Here is a 17355-nt window from a genome sequence, read left to right as displayed (position 1 = left end):
TGTGTCTCCACTGTGACTCATGGGCCACCCAGGTGTCCTTGTGTGAGATAGATTCATGTCAGTGTCTTTGTGCCTGTCACCTGTTTGTGGACCCAGTGGGTTATAATGTATCTCAATGTGTGGAAACACCTATGTATGAACTCGTGTAAGCGTGTTTGTGTGTGTGTGCACACACTAGTGCATACGCATGTGAATCTGGGGGCACAGATATGGGAACCTTAGTGGGTAAGAACAAATATATGAGTTTGTGTGTGACCTTGTGTGCGTACATGTGGATCTGTGGCTATATGAATGTGTGCTTAACCCCTGTGTGAACGTGTGTTGGTGCGTGTGTACTTGTGCCCATGGGAATCGCCCTGACGTGGCCTGGGCCCTTGGTGTCGCTCTCACTCTGCACAGCTGCTCTACATGCTGACATTCTGGCTCCTGGTGCGACAGTTCGTGAAGGAGAAGCTGCTGAAAAAGACGAAGACGCCCGCCGCCGCACTGCTGGAGGTCACAGTGGCCGACAGAGGTGAGTGGTGGGCAGGGCCGGGGTGCCGCCAGTGGTCCCCTGCTGGCACCAACCTGCCTCCTGTCTTGGCCTGCAGAGCCCACACAGGCGCGGACCCTGCTGCGGAGTCTAGGCGAGCTGGTCACGGGCATCTACGCCAAATACTGGATTTACGTGTGCGCCGGCATGTTCATCGTGGTCAGCTTCGCCGGCCGCCTGGTCGTCTACAAGATCGTCTACATGTTCCTCTTCCTGCTGTGCCTCACGCTGTTCCAGGTGACTGTCCCACAGGCAGGCGGGAGGGGCCGGGCGAGCGCCGGCCGCCCTGCTCACTGGCCGCCGCCGGCAGGTCTACTACAGCCTGTGGCGGAAGCTGCTGCGCGTGTTCTGGTGGCTCGTGGTGGCCTACACCATGCTGGTGCTCATCGCCGTCTACACGTTCCAGTTCCAGGACTTCCCCACGTACTGGCGAAACCTCACGGGTTTCACGGATGAGCAGTGAGTTTGACGCTGCCAGGCGCCCCCCGTTAGGTTAGGGTGGCATTGGCTTTCATCACGCCTGGCCCACACCCCTGGATCTGCTCCTGCCCGTAGGCTTCCCTGTATGGCTAGAGTGGGGCCGGCTAAGGAGAGGCAGATGGGGCGCTGACTGTCCTTTCCCACCAGGCTGGGGGACCTGGGCCTGGAGCAGTTCAGCGTGTCGGAGCTCTTCTCGAGCATCCTCATCCCCGGCTTCTTCCTGCTGGCCTGCATCCTGCAGCTGCACTACTTCCACCGGCCCTTCATGCAGCTCACTGACCTGGAGCACGTCCCCCCGCCCGGCCCCCGCCGCCCGCGGTGGGCTCACAGGTGGGGCTCCGCGGCCCCTGGCCACTAGACCTGCCTTCGCTGTTGCCATCCACAAGACAAGCAGGCTCTTGTCTCAGCCCAATCCCTTCTGGTGCCCCTAGGTACTCAGAAAGGCCTCACCTGGGTGTGCAGTATACAGGGGATTCCACGGAGCCAAGGCCATGGCTGCTGCCTTCAGATGTCAAGGGCACTGTGTGTTTTCTCACATAGCCCACGGGGTCAGGATCGATGTGAGAAATCACAAGATCAGATGACAACTCTTAGCCGGGAGCTAAAGGCCACATATGCTTGCCCAAGAGATTGCGTATGAAAGAATAGGGTAGAGACACAAAGTGGAGAGCAGGAAGAATGGATGGACTCGGGCAGGCGTTGTCCCCAGGAGAAAGGAGGCCAGGAACAGAGTGAGGAAGTGGGAAGTGACTCTTGGACTCTCCCAGGCAGGATGCAGTGAGCGAAGCCCCTCTCCTGCAGCAAGAGGAAGAGGAAGTCTTCAGTGAAGAAGGGCTGAGCATGGGTGGCCGCCACCAAGCCACACAAGTCCCTGAGGGTGAGTCTGGCAGAGCACTGGCACAAGGTACTGAGAAGCGGGTCTGGGGTCTGCTCTGTTGTGCCCTGCCTCTGGGACATTCACAAAAGCACCCCTGAATCCCAAGAGTGTCACCTCTTCATCACTGACCCTACCTCCTTCCCCAAGCCCTACCACCTCACTGAGCCCTGTCCCCGCAGGCGCAACCAGCAAGTGGGGCCTTGTCGCCGAGCGGCTGCTGGAGCTGGCGGCCAGCTTCTCCCACATCCTAACCCGCATCCAGGTGTTTGTACGGCGTCTGCTAGAGCTGCACATCTTCAAGCTGGTGGCCCTGTACACTGTCTGGGTGTCCCTGAAGGAGGTCGGTGTGGCTGGCCTGGCCTCAGATTCCTCATCTGGAGTGGGGTTGCTCCTGACCCAGCCTTGCTGGGCGTCCCTGATCCCAGGCTCCGTGGGTGGCTGCGGAACCCAGGACACTGCCTAGTTCACCCACCACCGCCACCGCCCTTCACAGGTGTCCGTAATGAACCTGCTGCTGGTGGTGCTGTGGGCCTTCGCCCTGCCCTATCCCCGCTTCCGGCCCATGGCCTCGTGCCTCTCCACCGTGTGGACCTGCATCATCATTGTGTGCAAGATGCTGTACCAGCTCAAGATTGTCAACCCCCATGAGTACTCCAGCAACTGCACGGAGGTATGGGCAGCTGGGCGGGCCAGAGGTTCCTGCAGTGAGGGGAGGGCCCATAATCTACTTTCTTTCACTTTACTCCATCCTGCCTTCTCCTTGAGCATCTCTTCACCTTATCTCCCAAATGCTTGGTCTTCCTGTTTTGCCAAGGTGGCTCCAAGTCTGATGAGCTCTCCCAACTTCACGAACCCCTGGCTCACGCTGTTGTCTGCCTGGCCCTGACCTGGAGCCTTGACCATGGGATAGGCTCAAAGCGGGACCCGTGGTCTCAGCCCCCATTTTGCCCTTGAGTCCTGGGACCTAATACCTGTGCCTCCCTTTAGCCCTTCCCCAACAGCACCAACCTGCAGGCTGTGGAGATCAACCAGTCCCTGCTGTACCGTGGCCCCGTTGATCCTGCCAACTGGTTTGGAGTGCGGAAGGGCTTCCCCAACCTGGGGTACATCCAGGTGAGTTGAGGCTGGTGGCAGGATGGGCAGTCCCTCACGCATTGGTCCCCACTGATGATACCTGATCTCTTCCCCCTACAGAACCACCTGCAGATCCTGCTGCTGTTGGTGTTTGAGGCCATGGTGTACCGGCGCCAAGAACATTACCGCCGGCAGCACCAGCAGGCCCCACTGCCTGCCCAGGCGGTCTGTGCCGACGGCACCCGGCAGCGCCTCGACCAGGACCTGCTCAGCTGCCTCAAGTACTTTGTCAACTTCTTCTTCTACAAATTCGGGCTAGAGGTGAGGCCAGGCATCGCATTTCACCTCCCTAGGGCAGGGTTGGCAGCTGAGGGCTCCATTAAGATTGTATATTGTGTGGGTACCATAATCACAGTCCATCCTGGGGCTGCGAGCCTTTCCACGGTGCCCAGAAAGATGGGGTTGGAAGGTGATAGGAAGGGACTGGCTGGTGTCTTGAGGTTAAAGTCTCTCCCCTGTTGCCCTCTCAGAAGGGTAACCCGAACTACTGGGTCCCCAGTAAGGCCACACTACCCTACATCATCAAGACAAGTGTTCTCTGAACCCACAGGCCTAAGACATGCAAGAGAATTCCTGCCTACAAGGTACATCCATCTACCCCGTCTCTCTTCCCCCTCTTTCAGATCTGCTTTCTCATGGCCGTGAATGTGATCGGACAGCGAATGAACTTCATGGTGATCCTGCATGGCTGCTGGCTGGTGGCCATCCTCACCCGCCGACGCCGCGAAGCCATTGCTCGCCTCTGGCCCAACTACTGCTTATTCCTCACGCTCTTCCTGCTGTACCAGTACCTGCTGTGCCTGGGCATGCCACCTGCCCTGTGCATCGGTGAGCTGGGGACCAGGGCTGGAGTGGCTGTGGCCGTGTCTGTGTAGGAGCCTGTGGGCTGTTTCTGACCACTCTCTTGGATTTAACCCTGTCTACTGCAGCCCAGCCCCAGTAAGTTCATTCTTACCCACACCCAGAGTCCCCCAAGAGCACCCATCACACTCCATGGCCTGCATGGGCTATTCCCTTATTGCTCAGGGGTGCAGCCTGGCCCCCTGTGTCCATGGTTTTCTTCTTTTCCTTTTTTTGCCCAATAGTATTATTATTTTTAAGATTTTTATATTTTATTTATTTTTATGTATTATTTGAGAGAGGTGAAAGAGGCAGAGTGAGCGAGAGAGAGAGAGAGAGAGGAAAGAATGGGTGTGCCAGGGCTTCTAGCCACTGCAATGAACTCCAGACACAGGCACCACCTTGTGCATCTGGCTTACATGGGTCCTGGAGAATCAAACTGAGGTCCTTTAGCTTTGCAGGCAAGCGTCTTAACTGCTAAACTATCTCTCCAGCCCTATTATTTTTTAAACTTTCTATGGTAGGAACTGGGCATGGGACTTGTTCATGTTGGGCAAACACTGTGCCAGTGAACCATATCCCCAACTATTTTTCTAATTTTTAGTTTGGAAGAGTCTTGCTCATTTACCCATGCTAGCCTTGAGCTTACCATCCTCCTTCCTCCTGAGTAACTGGGATTGTAGGCCTGTCCCACCAGGCCTGGGGTTGGCCAATATTGCTATCCTGAAACATTCCAAAGGCGTTTTGAGAATAGAGCAAGGAACACCTGTGTTCTCTCTCTGGGCCTCATGAGACTTAGCTATGGCACTTCGCTTCACCCAGCACTAACTCTAGCTTGGCCTCCCTGTGTGACAGCCCATCCCAGGCAGCACTGTTGTGGAATGTGTAGTCCACTCTGAAATGGCCCCAGCCTGCCATAGCTGTCTTTTGGCCTGGCTGTCTCAACGTCTCTCTCATCCATTGTGACATTTCTAAAGTGACAGGCTGGTGGCTTTGCCCTGAGGTTTGGATCTGCCTGGCTAGTCATGAGGAATGCTGTGGGCAGAAACCTCACAGTGGTGCCAAAGACTGGTGCGTCCCATGACTGGGGGCCAGGCTTGTCCATCTGACCTGGCTTAGTAGCTGCACTGCCTGCCTGTACCTGGACACTGCAGGCATGCCTGTCACATAATGTGTTAAGGCAGTAACTCTGGGATCACTGTTCTGTGATGCTACACTGTAGCCTTTCCTGTTGCCGTTCTCATATGTCTTCCTCTGGCATCTGTGGGGTGGGGGGAGCTTATCTTTTTCACCTGCTCCCAATTAAAATTCTTCTTTATCTACAGATGTAGGGACTCTGCCTCTTTTTTTTTTTTCTTTTTGGAGACAGAATGGAACCCTTGGGCTAGTATTCTACTCTGAGCTGTGTACTAGCACCTTTGTTTACCCCTTTGTTTTTTCTGTTTGCTTTGGGGGCGATGTGTTTGTATATTTATTTGCACATGTCTGGACACACACACTGTGGTACTTGCTGGCCTGCTTTTACTTGTTGCTTTTCAGCACCTCCCTGCGCAGAAGAAAACAATCCCGCCTCCTGCCATGGCACTGCGTCATCCCACATGCACGTGGGTGTGCATTAGTGTGGAACACAGGACAACTCAAGTGTCATCCTTAGATTCCATCTACCTGTGTTCAGACACGATCGCTCACCAGCTAGGCTAGACCGGCCAGTGAGCTGCAAGGACCTACCTACCATCTCTCCCTCCCCAGTTCTGGAGCTATAGGTGTATACTGCCATTTTGCTTTAAAAAAATAAAATAAACATGGCTCGTGGGGACCAACCTCATGCTTACAATGCAAGCACTTTAATGATTGACCCATTTCCCTAGCCAATAATTGGCTTTCTAAACCCACCCTTATTTCCCATTTCTTCATGGGCTGGCCTCTTCTAAAGAGAGCTAGCTGTCTGTTCTCTCCATTTGTCTGTCCGCATCTGTGTTTACTCGGGATGTTTGCTTTCTTCTTTGGGATTTGCTCCAGTGTTGCTGCTCTGGTTTTTGGGTGTTTTTTTTTATTTGTTTTTTAACATTTTTGTTTGTTTTTGGTTTTTCAAGTTAGGGTCTCGCTGTGTCCCAGGCTGACCTGGAATTCACTATGTAGTCTCAGGGAGGCCTCGTGTGAGTGGTTTGAGGATGATTCCTTGTCTGTGATGGAGTCACAGTCTCTGAGGCTGCTGGTCAGCAGAACAGGGCAGGGGTGACCTGGGCCCTTCCTGATGTGCCCTCCACCCGCAGACTACCCGTGGCGCTGGAGCCGGGCCATCCCTATGAATTCTGCCCTCATCAAGTGGCTGTACCTGCCTGACTTCTTCAGGGCCCCCAACTCTACCAACCTCATCAGTGAGTGCCATGTCTCCCACCCTCCCAGAGGAACACTTGCCTGCCCCATGGTGGGGGGATATGTTATGAAGGCTCCATAGTCAGGGTGCACATTGGGCATGTGGGCACCCTTGTCTGGAGCCAATGACGGGATGAGTTGTCCATGTCTTGCCAGCTATCGGGGGTGCTCTTTCCTCAAGGGGAGCTGCACATCCCCACAGGCACACCTGGACAGTGCTGAGAGCCTGACTCACGTGTGTGGGGACCTGTCAAAGAGTACATGCCCATGACCAGTCAGAAGAGCCTGTGTGTGTACACGGAGGTACATGCTAAGGACCCTGCAGTGTGCAGGGTGGTACACAGTGCCAGTGTTCCCTGATACTGTACCCAGAGAACCTATGCACACAGGTGGACGTGTCCTCAGTTCAGCACCTGCCTGCTGACATCTACACCCTCCTGTGCCCAACTCGTACCCACTCACACCCTCCCAAGTGTGAGCAGGGGGTAGTCCCCAGTGGCACATTCTTGCTCCTCTGCGTGTCACTCAGCGCTCTCCTGTGTCCCTCAGGTGACTTCCTCCTGCTGCTCTGTGCCTCCCAGCAGTGGCAGGTGTTCTCAGCCGAGCGCATGGAGGAGTGGCAGCGCATGGCCGGCATCAACACTGACCGCCTGGAGCCCCTGCGGGGGGAGCCCAACCCTGTGCCCAACTTCATCCACTGCAGGTGGGTCCCTTGCTGTCGTCGTTCCCGCCCCCCCCCCACCAGACACATGCGGAGAGGGGGTGGCCAGGGTGACCCAGGTACTGTCAGTGACACGCTGTCCTGGCAGGTCCTACTTGGATATGCTGAAGGTGGCCATCTTCCGGTACCTGTTTTGGCTGGTGCTGGTCGTGGTGTTTGTCACTGGGGCCACCCGCATCAGCATCTTCGGGCTGGGCTACCTGCTGGCCTGCTTCTACTTGCTGCTTTTCGGCACCTCCCTGCTGCAGAAGGACACACAAGCCCGCCTTGTGCTGTGGGACTGCCTCATCCTCTACAATGTCACTGTCATCATCTCGAAGAACATGCTGTCGGTGAGTGGGCGTGCCTGCCCACCCCAGCCTGTCCTGTCTCAGGGCGCCCGAGCCTGACTTTTGCTCCCTGCACCCTCCACCCCCCGCCGCCAGCTCCTGTCCTGTGTCTTCGTGGAGCAGATGCAGAGCAACTTTTGCTGGGTCATCCAGCTCTTCAGCCTCGTGTGCACGGTCAAAGGCTACTACAATCGTGAGTAGGCTAGGCCTGTGAGCATGGTGGGGCACGGGCACCCCTGCTGATTGTGGCCCTGACCCTGGCCGTGCTGACACCCATCCCACAGCCAAAGAGATGATGGGGCGGGACCGAGACTGCCTGCTGCCCGTGGAGGAGGCTGGCATCATCTGGGACAGCGTCTGCTTCTGCTTCCTGCTGCTGCAGCGGCGTGTCTTCCTCAGTCACTACTTCCTCCACGTCAGCGCAGACCTGCGGGCCACTGCTCTGCAGGCCTCCAGGTGTGCCCAGCCCCATGCACCAGTTGCCACACCCAGGCCTGCAAAGGGGAGCCTTGCCCTAGGGCCAGGGCTGCTCGAGAGTAGCTTCTCTGTCCAGTGATGCTGTCACCAAGAGGGAACGCAATGGACCATGGGCATATAGTCATTGTCACAGGCCACCTTCACCTAGAAGGCGTGTGGTCCCATAATATTTCAGCCCAGCTTGTAGCCCTCCAGTGGCCTAAGGGTCCCTTAGCTGGAAGGCCATGATGTGGTGTCATGCTTCTAGCAGAGGCCTCTGCCCCCAGAGCTGAGCTTGACTTCAGTGACTTCACCTGCCTCCCCCCAGAACTCCATGGGCAGAGTGTGTGGGTACCACCCCTATGCCTCTTCCTGTAGTGATTTTTCTGCTCTAGGAGACAATGTGTCAGGGGGTCTTTTACCCTCACCACACACAGCACAGGGATGGAGTGGCAAGCACCTCCTAGCAGGTGCTCATTGTAATCAGGAGGACTGGGCAGACACCCTAGAGGCAGAGGCTTGGGCCAGGCTAAGCCCCGGAGGTGAGGGAACCAATGCACCTGGAATTCAGTGCTGGGTTTTTACACCATCTCCCTGCAGGGGCTTCGCCCTGTACAACGCAGCCAATCTTAAGAGCATCGATTTCCACCGCAAGGCCGAGGAGAAGTCCCTGGCCCAGCTGAAAAGACAGTAGGTACCCAATGTGGGCGGGACCCTTGGGCCCTTCCTGGCCAGCCTGGTGCTTAGAGCCCTCTCCCACTTACAGGATGAAGCGCATCCGTGCCAAGCAGGAGAAACACAGGCAGGGCCGGGCAAGTCGTGGCCGCTCCCAGGCCTTGGACCCTCAGGACCCCAGCCAGGAGCCAGGTGAGTGCGGACAGCCCAGTACCTCAGACGGTCCCCTGTCTAGGCATGTCTGTGCCACCGGAGCCTGCCTGCACCCCGTCCTGTGCCATGTGCAAGTGGTGTGCCACAGAAACCTCTTCTTTGTCCTTCACCTGTGCTGGTGGCGTGCCACGGGGCCCTGCCACCCTGTCCTGTGTCATATGATGTGTTCCCCTCTGTCTCAGCAGGCCATTTGGCCCCTGTGACTGTTTTCCTAAACTTGTTGCCCTTCCTGGACGCTGAAACATGGCATGGAACACCCTAACTCTGCAGGGGTTTCCCATCAGTTTCTGCCCCATCTCTGCCATGTGCCCTCGTCCCAAAGGCGGGTCTCCCTCACAACCTCCCTGCTGCCTCACGCTCGCACTGCCCCTCCACAGGGCCTGACAGTCCAGGGGGCTCCTCCCCGCCACGGAGACAGTGGTGGCGCCCCTGGCTGGACCACGCCACAGGTACCCTGCCAAGACCCTCCTGAACCTCACTGCTGACCTGCTCCCCACCAGCGACTCTTTGTCCTGTTTGGTCTTGTCCTGCTCTCTGGCCCGTGTGTGCATGCATCACTGTCCCCAGCCTGCTGAACCCTGCATCCAGTGGTCCCTGTGGGAGGAGTGGCACTTGGGCAAAGCCCTGTGGGAGGGATGCTGACAGGAGCCCGCATCCCTAACAATGGGTCTGCTGCTGCTTAACTGGAAACTGACAAAAGGAACTCGAGGGCTACGACGGTCTGGCTGGAGCGGGGAATCCCTGCCTGGGACCAGCTCTCACACCTCTCCATCCATAGTTATCCACTCCGGGGACTACTTCCTGTTTGAGTCGGACAGTGAGGAGGAAGAGGAGGCCCTGCCTGAGGACCCCAGGCCCTCAACACAGAGTGCCTTCCAGGTGAGGTGGGGTCATGACGGTGTGGAGGGATAGACACTCCAGGCCTTATATATCCAGGAAGTCCACTCTCAGAACTGCCAAGCAGCTGGGAAACCAGCCTAATGCCTGTGGGCATTAGGGGTGGGGTAGCCAGCTGCTGCTCTGCCGCAGTCTTCCAGGCTCTGGCTGTCTTCTAGCCTGTGAGAAGGGCTGTGTATATGTGCTGGACACGTTGGTGTGCAAGGGCGAAGAGAGGTTCTTGTCCAACTTTGGAACTCTGGCACCAAGGGCCAGGTTTGCATGGAGCCGTTGCCTGTCTGTATCTTGTCACCACAGTCCCAAAGAGAGCTTGAGGAAATGCAGGTCTCCAGCCGTACACAACAGGGTCCAGTGCTGGACTGGCTAGCGCCAGGTTCTGCCTCCTCTTTCTCGGGAGGGGCCATTAGGGCCAGGTTGAATTAGGGTCAGGTTGAGGAGGCCAGCATCCTAACCCAGATGCATGGCCGGCAGATGGCGTACCAGGCCTGGGTGACGAATGCACAGGCCGTGCTGAGGCAGCGGCGGGAGCGGGCGCAGCAGGAGCAAGCGGGGCAGGTGCCCTTGGGTGAGTTGTGTGGTGGGGGCAGCTCTGGTGGGGGAGCTACAGGGTTGCCAGATGCTGACTACCCTTGTGCCCAGGAGATGGCTCCAGTCAGGAGGTAGAACCAACAGAGACCCTGGAGGACGAGGTGGCAGGTACGTGGGTCTGATGGGCAGGGGCTTAGGGGCTCTCGTGGCTGGGCGCCCCTCCAGCACCGTCCTGCCGTCCATGTAGGCCGCAGCCATGTGATGCAGCGTGTGCTGAGCACTGTGCAGTTCCTGTGGGTGCTGGGCCAGGCCACGGTGGACGGGCTGACGCGCTGGCTGTGCATGTTCACGAGGCACCACCGGACCATGAGTGATGTGCTGCGGGCAGAGCGCTATCTGCTCACACAGGAACTCCTGAGGGTATATCCCAACTAGCCGTCATCCCCATTTACACCAGGCCCATGCCTACTGCCTGGCTCCTCCCAGGCATGCCACAGGTTGTGGAGCAGAGCTGGGCCAATCCAGTGGCCCAGAGAACCTCCTCATGCCCTACAGGGTGGAGATGTGCACCGGGGAGTGCTGGACCAGCTTTATGTGAGTGAGACCGAGAGCGAGCTGCCGGCGCCCGCAGAGCCCCATGACGGCCCTAGTACGGTGTCAAGGTGGGTGCAGAGCCCACGGGGGCTGGAGTGAGTCCCCTTTTCTGCCTGCAAGGACTGACTTCTGAGCTCCTGAAGGAACAGCATAGGGTGCAGCACTGCCTGGCCACCCACCCTTTCCTGTTCCCCTGGGGTCACTCCTGCACCCGTCCCCATGGCTTAGGGCCTGGCGACAGAGCTGGCCCTCTCTCTGACCTGCCTCTTTCCCACAGTGGACTGGGGGCCGAGGAGCCTCTGAGCAGCACGACGGATGACACCCTGAGCACAGGCTACAACACCCGGAGTGGCAGCGAGGAGATCGTCCCCGATGCTGGGGACCTCCAGGCTGAGGCTTCCCTGCATGGCTCCCAAGAGCTTCTGGCCAACCCTCGGGCGCGAACGCGCACCGCCAGCGAGCTGCTCCTGGACAGGTGGGGCAGGGCAGAGCTAGTTCGGTCCTTCACTGAGCCCTTCTGAGCAAGAGGCTGAGTGGGAGGAGCTGGGAGCTGGTGGGGGTTCCAGGCCTGGGACGGAGCCGGTTCGTCACTATAGACGCACACTGGACCTCGCGCCCCAGGAGTGCTCCCAGCTCCCGTGCTCAGGCTTGGGGGGTCCTTCGGCAGGCGTCTGCACATCCCGGAGCTGGAGGAGGCGGAGCGATTTGAGGAGCAGCAGGGCCGGACGCTGCGACTGCTGCGGGCCATGTACCAGTGCGTGGCTGCCCACTCAGAGCTACTGTGCTACTTCATTATCATTCTCAACCACATGGTCACGGCCTCCGCCGCCTCCCTGGTGCTGCCGGTGCTCGTCTTCCTGTGGGCCATGCTGACCATCCCGAGGCCCAGCAAGCACTTCTGGGTGACAGCCATCATCTTCACTGAGGTAGGTGGCAGCCCGCGGGGGGCGGCGGGGGGCGGCCTGGCGCATGCTGAGCTCCCTGTCCCGCAGGTCATGGTGGTCACCAAGTACCTGTTCCAGTTTGGCTTCTTCCCCTGGAACAGCCACGTGGTGCTGCGGCGCTACGAGAACAAGCCCTACTTCCCACCGCGCATCCTGGGCCTGGAGAAGACGGACAGCTACGTCAAATACGACCTGGTGCAGCTCATGGCGCTCTTTTTCCACCGCTCCCAGCTGCTGGTGAGTGCAGAGGCCAGCGAGGGTCCCCAAGCACCACACGGCACTCAAGCCCAGGCATGAGGCTGGGCGCTGAGCTACCCAGGGTAGACCAGGTCCATTTGTGGCACAGCCCCCCTCACTGCCCCCTCCTGCCCTCCCACAGTGCTACGGCCTCTGGGACCATGAGGAGGATCGGTTCTCCAAGGAGCCCAGCAGGAATAGCGGGAAGGATCAGGGGACGGAGGAGGAGCCAGAAGCTTTGCTGGGACCTCAGCCTGAGACAGACACAAGGCACCCCCAGGAGCTGGGGCTGGCTGAAGGCACCAAGGACCACCAGAGGGGAGCAAGTGTCAGATCTGAGGATGGGACCTCAGAACCCCCAGTGGACCTCAAACCCCAAGACACAAGACGCATCAGCCTGCGCTTCAGGAGGAAGGAGACTCCAGCACACAAAGGAGCAGCAGCCCTTGGTGAGCGTGCAGCCCAGGCCTCTTGGCTCCTGGTTGGAGATGGCCAGCTCAGCATAGGGACTACCTGGACCACCAGGGAAGATGGACGCACACAGCTGCCTCAGTGTCCTCCCCGCTGTTGCTTGTGGAGCTGTCCCCCAGCCCAGGACACTATGGGCCTAAGCTAAAGCATCAAAATTACCCCAGGGAAGGACATGTCCCAGCTTGCCCCTCACTGGTGACCATAGTGATGTCAGCCCCTCAGAGTGGCTGTCCAGTTCCTAGTGGGCTCAGTCAGAGGCACTTTTGCCCCCACAGAGGCTGATTACAAGGAGAAAAAGGGAGAGGAGAAGGAGGAGAAGGAAAAAGAAGTCTCCAAGAAAAGGAGGCCACGCGCCTCCAAGGAAAGAATGAAGGCGGCTGGACGCCGGCTGCAGAGGTTCTGCCTGTCGCTGTGAGTGACCAGGCTGGGAGGGGTTGTGGCAGTGGAGCAGGGAGGGAGGTCCAAGACCAGACACTCAGCTGAGGTCACCCACCCACAGGGCCCAGAGTGTGTACCAGCCCCTGCGGCGCTTCTTCCATGACATTTTGCACACCAAGTACCGCGCAGCTACCGATGTCTATGCGCTCATGTTCTTGGCAGACGTCGTTGACTTCATCATCATCATCTTTGGCTTCTGGGCCTTTGGGGTGAGCCGGCCCGGGACTTCCTGGTGGGTCTCTGGGGTAGTTGGGCCAAAGAACATCCATGTGGTGGTGTTCAGTGGTTGCCACGCCCCAGCTCCCCGACCTGTGCCCCCCACTACAGAAGCATTCTGCGGCCACAGACATCGCGTCGTCGCTGTCAGATGACCAGGTGCCAGAGGCCTTCCTCGTTATGCTGCTAGTCCAGTTCAGCACTATGGTCATTGACCGTGCCCTCTACCTGCGCAAGACCGTGCTGGGCAAGCTGGCCTTCCAGGTGGTCTTGGTGCTGGCAATCCACCTCTGGATGTTCTTCATCCTGCCGGCGGTCACCGAGAGGTGAGCGCCGGGTGCGCTGCTTTCCTCAAGGGGCCTCTTTTCTGACATTCCCTGGGGATGGCATCACCAGGAGACCTGGCTCAGGGACATCATTTTTGATAGGCTCTCCTTCCTGCCGTCTTGTCCTGTTTTATCCCATACAGGATGTTCAACCAGAATGCAGTGGCCCAGCTGTGGTACTTTGTCAAGTGCATCTACTTTGCCCTGTCTGCCTACCAGATCCGCTGCGGCTATCCCACCCGCATCCTTGGCAACTTTCTCACCAAGAAGTACAATCATCTGAACCTCTTCCTCTTCCAGGGGTGAGTGTGGGCTGCCCACGGGCCATGAGGAGCAGGCAGGTCCACTGCAGCCCACGTAGGCAGCCTTACTAACAGAACTCTGGCCTCACAGGTTTCGGCTGGTACCATTCCTAGTGGAGCTGCGAGCAGTCATGGACTGGGTGTGGACCGACACCACACTGTCCCTGTCTAACTGGATGTGCGTAGAGGACATCTACGCCAACATCTTTATCATCAAGTGCAGCCGAGAGACAGAGAAGGTGCTGGGGCAGAGGGGACTTCCCAGCGGTTCACAGCCTCTGTGCACAGCAGCCCAGAGAAAGGAGCTTCCTAAAATCCTTGAGCTACCACAGGGGATCCTGGGTGTTAACAGAGGACGGTAGACTGGCCTTCAGGCTTATAGCAGGGCTGTGGGGCAGACAGACCCTGTCTACTGTATTACAGGGACTCTGCTCAGTACATTCACAAAGCTATGTAGCCACCACTAGCCAGCTTTAGGCCATCACTGTCCCACAGAGAAGCCTCAATCCCTTTGGCAGTCACTCCTTATCCCCTCTCCAGCCCATGGTGATCTCTAGTCTACTTCCTGTCTTTTCTGTCTCTAGCTTGCCTGCCAGAGATGTTTGGTAGTTAATATAAAATCGTGGGTATTTGCTGTTTTGTGTCAGGCTGCCTCAACCCAGTAATGTTCCTAAGGTTTTCTCTGTTGACACGGGTGACCGTTTCATTTTCTGTGGTAGTTTAATATTCCACGGGGTGCAGCAGCCCCCATTTGTACATCACTGTGCTGAGGCACTGCTGCTGTTTCCACCATGACTTCCGTGGGCAGCTCCCACCTGTACAGGAGAGTCTGGGTAGACATTTTCAGTGCTGTGGGTGTCAGCTTTCGCATGGAACTTCTCACTCATGGGTCACTGGTCTGTATTCTGTTTTTCAAGCAGCTGTACCACCTTAAACTCGCATCAGCCACCTGGGCATTTCAGTTTCTGATTTCCTGTGATGCTGGCCATTAGTCTTCTTTGAAGTCTGTTCAGACCATTCCCATCCTTATTTCGGCTCCCTTGTCTGTTACAGAGTTGTCGCATTCTCTGGGGTTAAAGCTACTTGTTCCTTGCCATATGGCCACTTTGCAAATTGTCCTGTGCCTTGATTTTCTTTTTCCAGTAGGGTCTCACTCTAACCCAGGCTGACCTGGAATTCACTATGTAGTCTCAGAGTGGCCTCGAACTAATAGCAATCCTCCTACCTCTGCCTCCCGAGTGCTGAGATCAAAGGCATGCACCACCACACCCAGCCTTACTTGATTTTTTATTTTTATTTGTTTGGTTTTTCAGGGTAGGGTCTCGTGGCCCAAGCTGACTTGGAATTCACTTTGTAGGCTCAGGATGACCTTGAACTCACACCGATCCTCCTACCTCTATCTCCTGAGTGCTGAGATTAAAGACATGCACCACCACGCCCAGCTTGATTTACTATTTTTTTTCCTTGAGGTAGGGCCTGACTCTGGCCTAAGCCAACCTAGAACTCACTTTGTAGACCCAGTCTGGCCTTGAACTCATGGTGATCATGGGACTAACACCCAGCCTGATGCCTTTTATTTTTATTTGATTTTTTTGAAGTAGGGTTTCACTCTAGTCCAGGCTGACCTGGAATTCACTATGTAGTCTCAGGGTGGCCTTGAACTCCCGAGTGCGTGCACCACCACACCCCACTATACCAGGCTTTGTTTTGTTTTTTTGAGGTAGGGTCTTGCTCTAGCCCAGGCTGACCTAGAATTCACTCCTAGTCTCAGGATGGCTTCAAACAAGTAAAATAAAAAATGGTAAACTAAGTATTTTCAAGACTATTGTACTTCAAATGACCATCAAGAAAGTGGAGACAGGCATGGTGGCTCACGCCTTTAATCCCAGCACTCAGGAGGCAGAGGTAGGGGGATCACTAGTGAATTTCAGGTCAGTCTGAGCTAGAGTGAAACCCTACATTGAAAGAAAAACTGAGACAAGTGGGGGGGGGGGTAGTTTGCAGAGAATGGGCATACCAGATCCTCCAGCCTCTGCAAAACTCCAGAAGCATGTACCACCTTGTGCAGGCTTTATGTGGATACTGGGAAATCAAACCTAGGTCTTTTGACTTTTGCTGGCAAGCACCTTAACCACTAAGCCATTTCTCCAGCTCCATACTTGCTCATTTTTTGATGTTATATCGAGCCCTCCTGTCATATCCAAGATTGCAAAGAAGACAAGTCTGTTCTTGTGGAAGGTTTAAACTCACCTGGCTCTGATCCACTGTCCTTGTGGGAGGCCTTCTTGCATGGGTTCTGCATCTGACACCCAGCCCTTCATTGAAAGGGCTGTCCCTGCTAAACCCTCAGCACCTTGCCCAGGTCAGCTGACCCTACCCAAGGGTTCATTTCTGTACATGTGCCTGAGAGGGTGACCCATGTCTTGCCTACCCACAGAAATACCCACAGCCCAAGGGGCAGAAGAAGAAGAAGATTGTCAAGTACGGCATGGGTGGCCTCATCATCCTCTTCCTCATCGCCATTATCTGGTTCCCACTGCTCTTCATGTCGCTGGTGCGCTCAGTGGTTGGTGTTGTCAACCAGCCCATTGATGTCACCGTTACCCTTAAGCTGGGTGGCTATGAGGTGAGTGGGGCTGGGGCTGCACCCTCCCTGCCCCCATGCTGTGGACTACGTGGGATCCCGCACTAACCGCACTCTGTCCCTAGCCACTGTTCACCATGAGCGCCCAGCAGCCGTCCATAGAGCCCTTCACACCCCAGGCCTACGAGGAGCTGTCCCGGCAGTTTGACTCCTACCCAGTGAGTGGCCTCCACGTTATTGTATCTGTTTGGTGGGGGGTGGTCAGTTGCCCCCAACTGAAGTGTGCTCTGTGCAGCTGGCCATGCAGTTCATCAGCCAGTACAGCCCTGAGGATATCGTCACTGCGCAAATTGAGGGCAGCTCTGGAGCACTGTGGCGCATCAGCCCCCCGAGCCGGGCCCAAATGAAGCGGGAGTTGTACAATGGCACGGCCGACATCACATTACGCTTCACCTGGAACTTCCAGAGGTGGGTCCTGTGCTCACGGGGACCTGGTGGGTATACTGAGCAATGCATCACACTGTGCCTCCTCACCCAGGGACCTGGCCAAGGGTGGCAATGTGGAGTACACCAATGAGAAGCATACCTTGGAACTGGCCCCTAATAGCACAGAGCGACGGCAACTGGCCCGCCTACTTGAGGGCACATCAGACCAATCAGTGTGAGTGGGGACTGCCTAGGGTAGGTGGGCAGGGGCCTGTGGTAGCCCATGGTGGGGGGGGGGACAGGAGGCCCAGGGCAGCCCTGACCCCACTGGCTTCTCCCACAGAGTCATCCCCCACCTCTTCCCCAAGTACATCCGCGCCCCTAATGGGCCTGAGGCTAACCCTGTGAAGCAGCTACAGCCAGGTGAGTGGGGGGCTGTGGACTGGGGCACAGTCTTGGCCAGGGGTGTGCCAGGGCCCATGGCTCTAACTACCCATTCAATCTAGGTGAGGAAGCGGACTACCTTGGCGTCCGCATCCAGCTGCGGAGGGAGCGAGTGGGCACGGGGGCCTCGGGCTTCCTTGAGTGGTGGGTCATTGAGCTGCAGGACTGCCAGGCTAAATGCAATCTGCTGCCCATGGTCATCTTCAGCGACAAGGTCAGCCCTCCCAGCCTGGGCTTCCTGGCCGGCTACGGGTGAGTACTGGCCAGGGGAGGCACCTGTAGCCAAGTGGGTCAGGCAGCCCTCGTCTCACTCAT

General features: G+C 57.0%; 1 protein-coding gene across 3 annotated transcripts in view; it reads left to right on the top strand.

The window, feature by feature from the left end:
- The window catches only part of Piezo1 (piezo type mechanosensitive ion channel component 1), a 70101-nt gene that overhangs the window by 52202 nt on the left and 544 nt on the right, over positions 1 to 17355 (top strand). For 2 of the 3 annotated variants that reach the window (XM_045161864.1, XM_045161853.1), the window contains 38 exons: positions 400 to 514; positions 591 to 769; positions 843 to 991; positions 1160 to 1342; positions 1780 to 1889; positions 2069 to 2229; positions 2383 to 2559; positions 2877 to 3002; positions 3084 to 3284; positions 3647 to 3851; positions 6137 to 6241; positions 6789 to 6942; positions 7049 to 7292; positions 7386 to 7482; positions 7574 to 7745; positions 8346 to 8435; positions 8512 to 8612; positions 9011 to 9082; positions 9412 to 9512; positions 10002 to 10095; positions 10170 to 10226; positions 10306 to 10478; positions 10614 to 10720; positions 10930 to 11127; positions 11320 to 11578; positions 11645 to 11833; positions 11976 to 12282; positions 12580 to 12715; positions 12804 to 12951; positions 13070 to 13284; positions 13428 to 13586; positions 13678 to 13825; positions 16024 to 16212; positions 16296 to 16388; positions 16466 to 16638; positions 16709 to 16831; positions 16940 to 17019; positions 17103 to 17292. In XM_045161864.1, coding sequence (XP_045017799.1) covers positions 400 to 514; positions 591 to 769; positions 843 to 991; positions 1160 to 1342; positions 1780 to 1889; positions 2069 to 2229; positions 2383 to 2559; positions 2877 to 3002; positions 3084 to 3284; positions 3647 to 3851; positions 6137 to 6241; positions 6789 to 6942; positions 7049 to 7292; positions 7386 to 7482; positions 7574 to 7745; positions 8346 to 8435; positions 8512 to 8612; positions 9011 to 9082; positions 9412 to 9512; positions 10002 to 10095; positions 10170 to 10226; positions 10306 to 10478; positions 10614 to 10720; positions 10930 to 11127; positions 11320 to 11578; positions 11645 to 11833; positions 11976 to 12282; positions 12580 to 12715; positions 12804 to 12951; positions 13070 to 13284; positions 13428 to 13586; positions 13678 to 13825; positions 16024 to 16212; positions 16296 to 16388; positions 16466 to 16638; positions 16709 to 16831; positions 16940 to 17019; positions 17103 to 17292 — 5780 coding nt within the window. The remainder of the gene's footprint in view (positions 1 to 399; positions 515 to 590; positions 770 to 842; positions 992 to 1159; positions 1343 to 1779; positions 1890 to 2068; positions 2230 to 2382; positions 2560 to 2876; positions 3003 to 3083; positions 3285 to 3646; positions 3852 to 6136; positions 6242 to 6788; positions 6943 to 7048; positions 7293 to 7385; positions 7483 to 7573; positions 7746 to 8345; positions 8436 to 8511; positions 8613 to 9010; positions 9083 to 9411; positions 9513 to 10001; positions 10096 to 10169; positions 10227 to 10305; positions 10479 to 10613; positions 10721 to 10929; positions 11128 to 11319; positions 11579 to 11644; positions 11834 to 11975; positions 12283 to 12579; positions 12716 to 12803; positions 12952 to 13069; positions 13285 to 13427; positions 13587 to 13677; positions 13826 to 16023; positions 16213 to 16295; positions 16389 to 16465; positions 16639 to 16708; positions 16832 to 16939; positions 17020 to 17102; positions 17293 to 17355) is intronic. The other variant, XM_045161860.1, reaches the window with a different exon arrangement.

This window comes from Jaculus jaculus, chromosome 1 (assembly GCF_020740685.1).
Source record: "Jaculus jaculus isolate mJacJac1 chromosome 1, mJacJac1.mat.Y.cur, whole genome shotgun sequence".
In the NCBI taxonomy this organism is placed as follows: domain Eukaryota; kingdom Metazoa; phylum Chordata; class Mammalia; order Rodentia; family Dipodidae; genus Jaculus; species Jaculus jaculus.
This window is presented reverse-complemented; position numbering and strand designations above follow the sequence as displayed.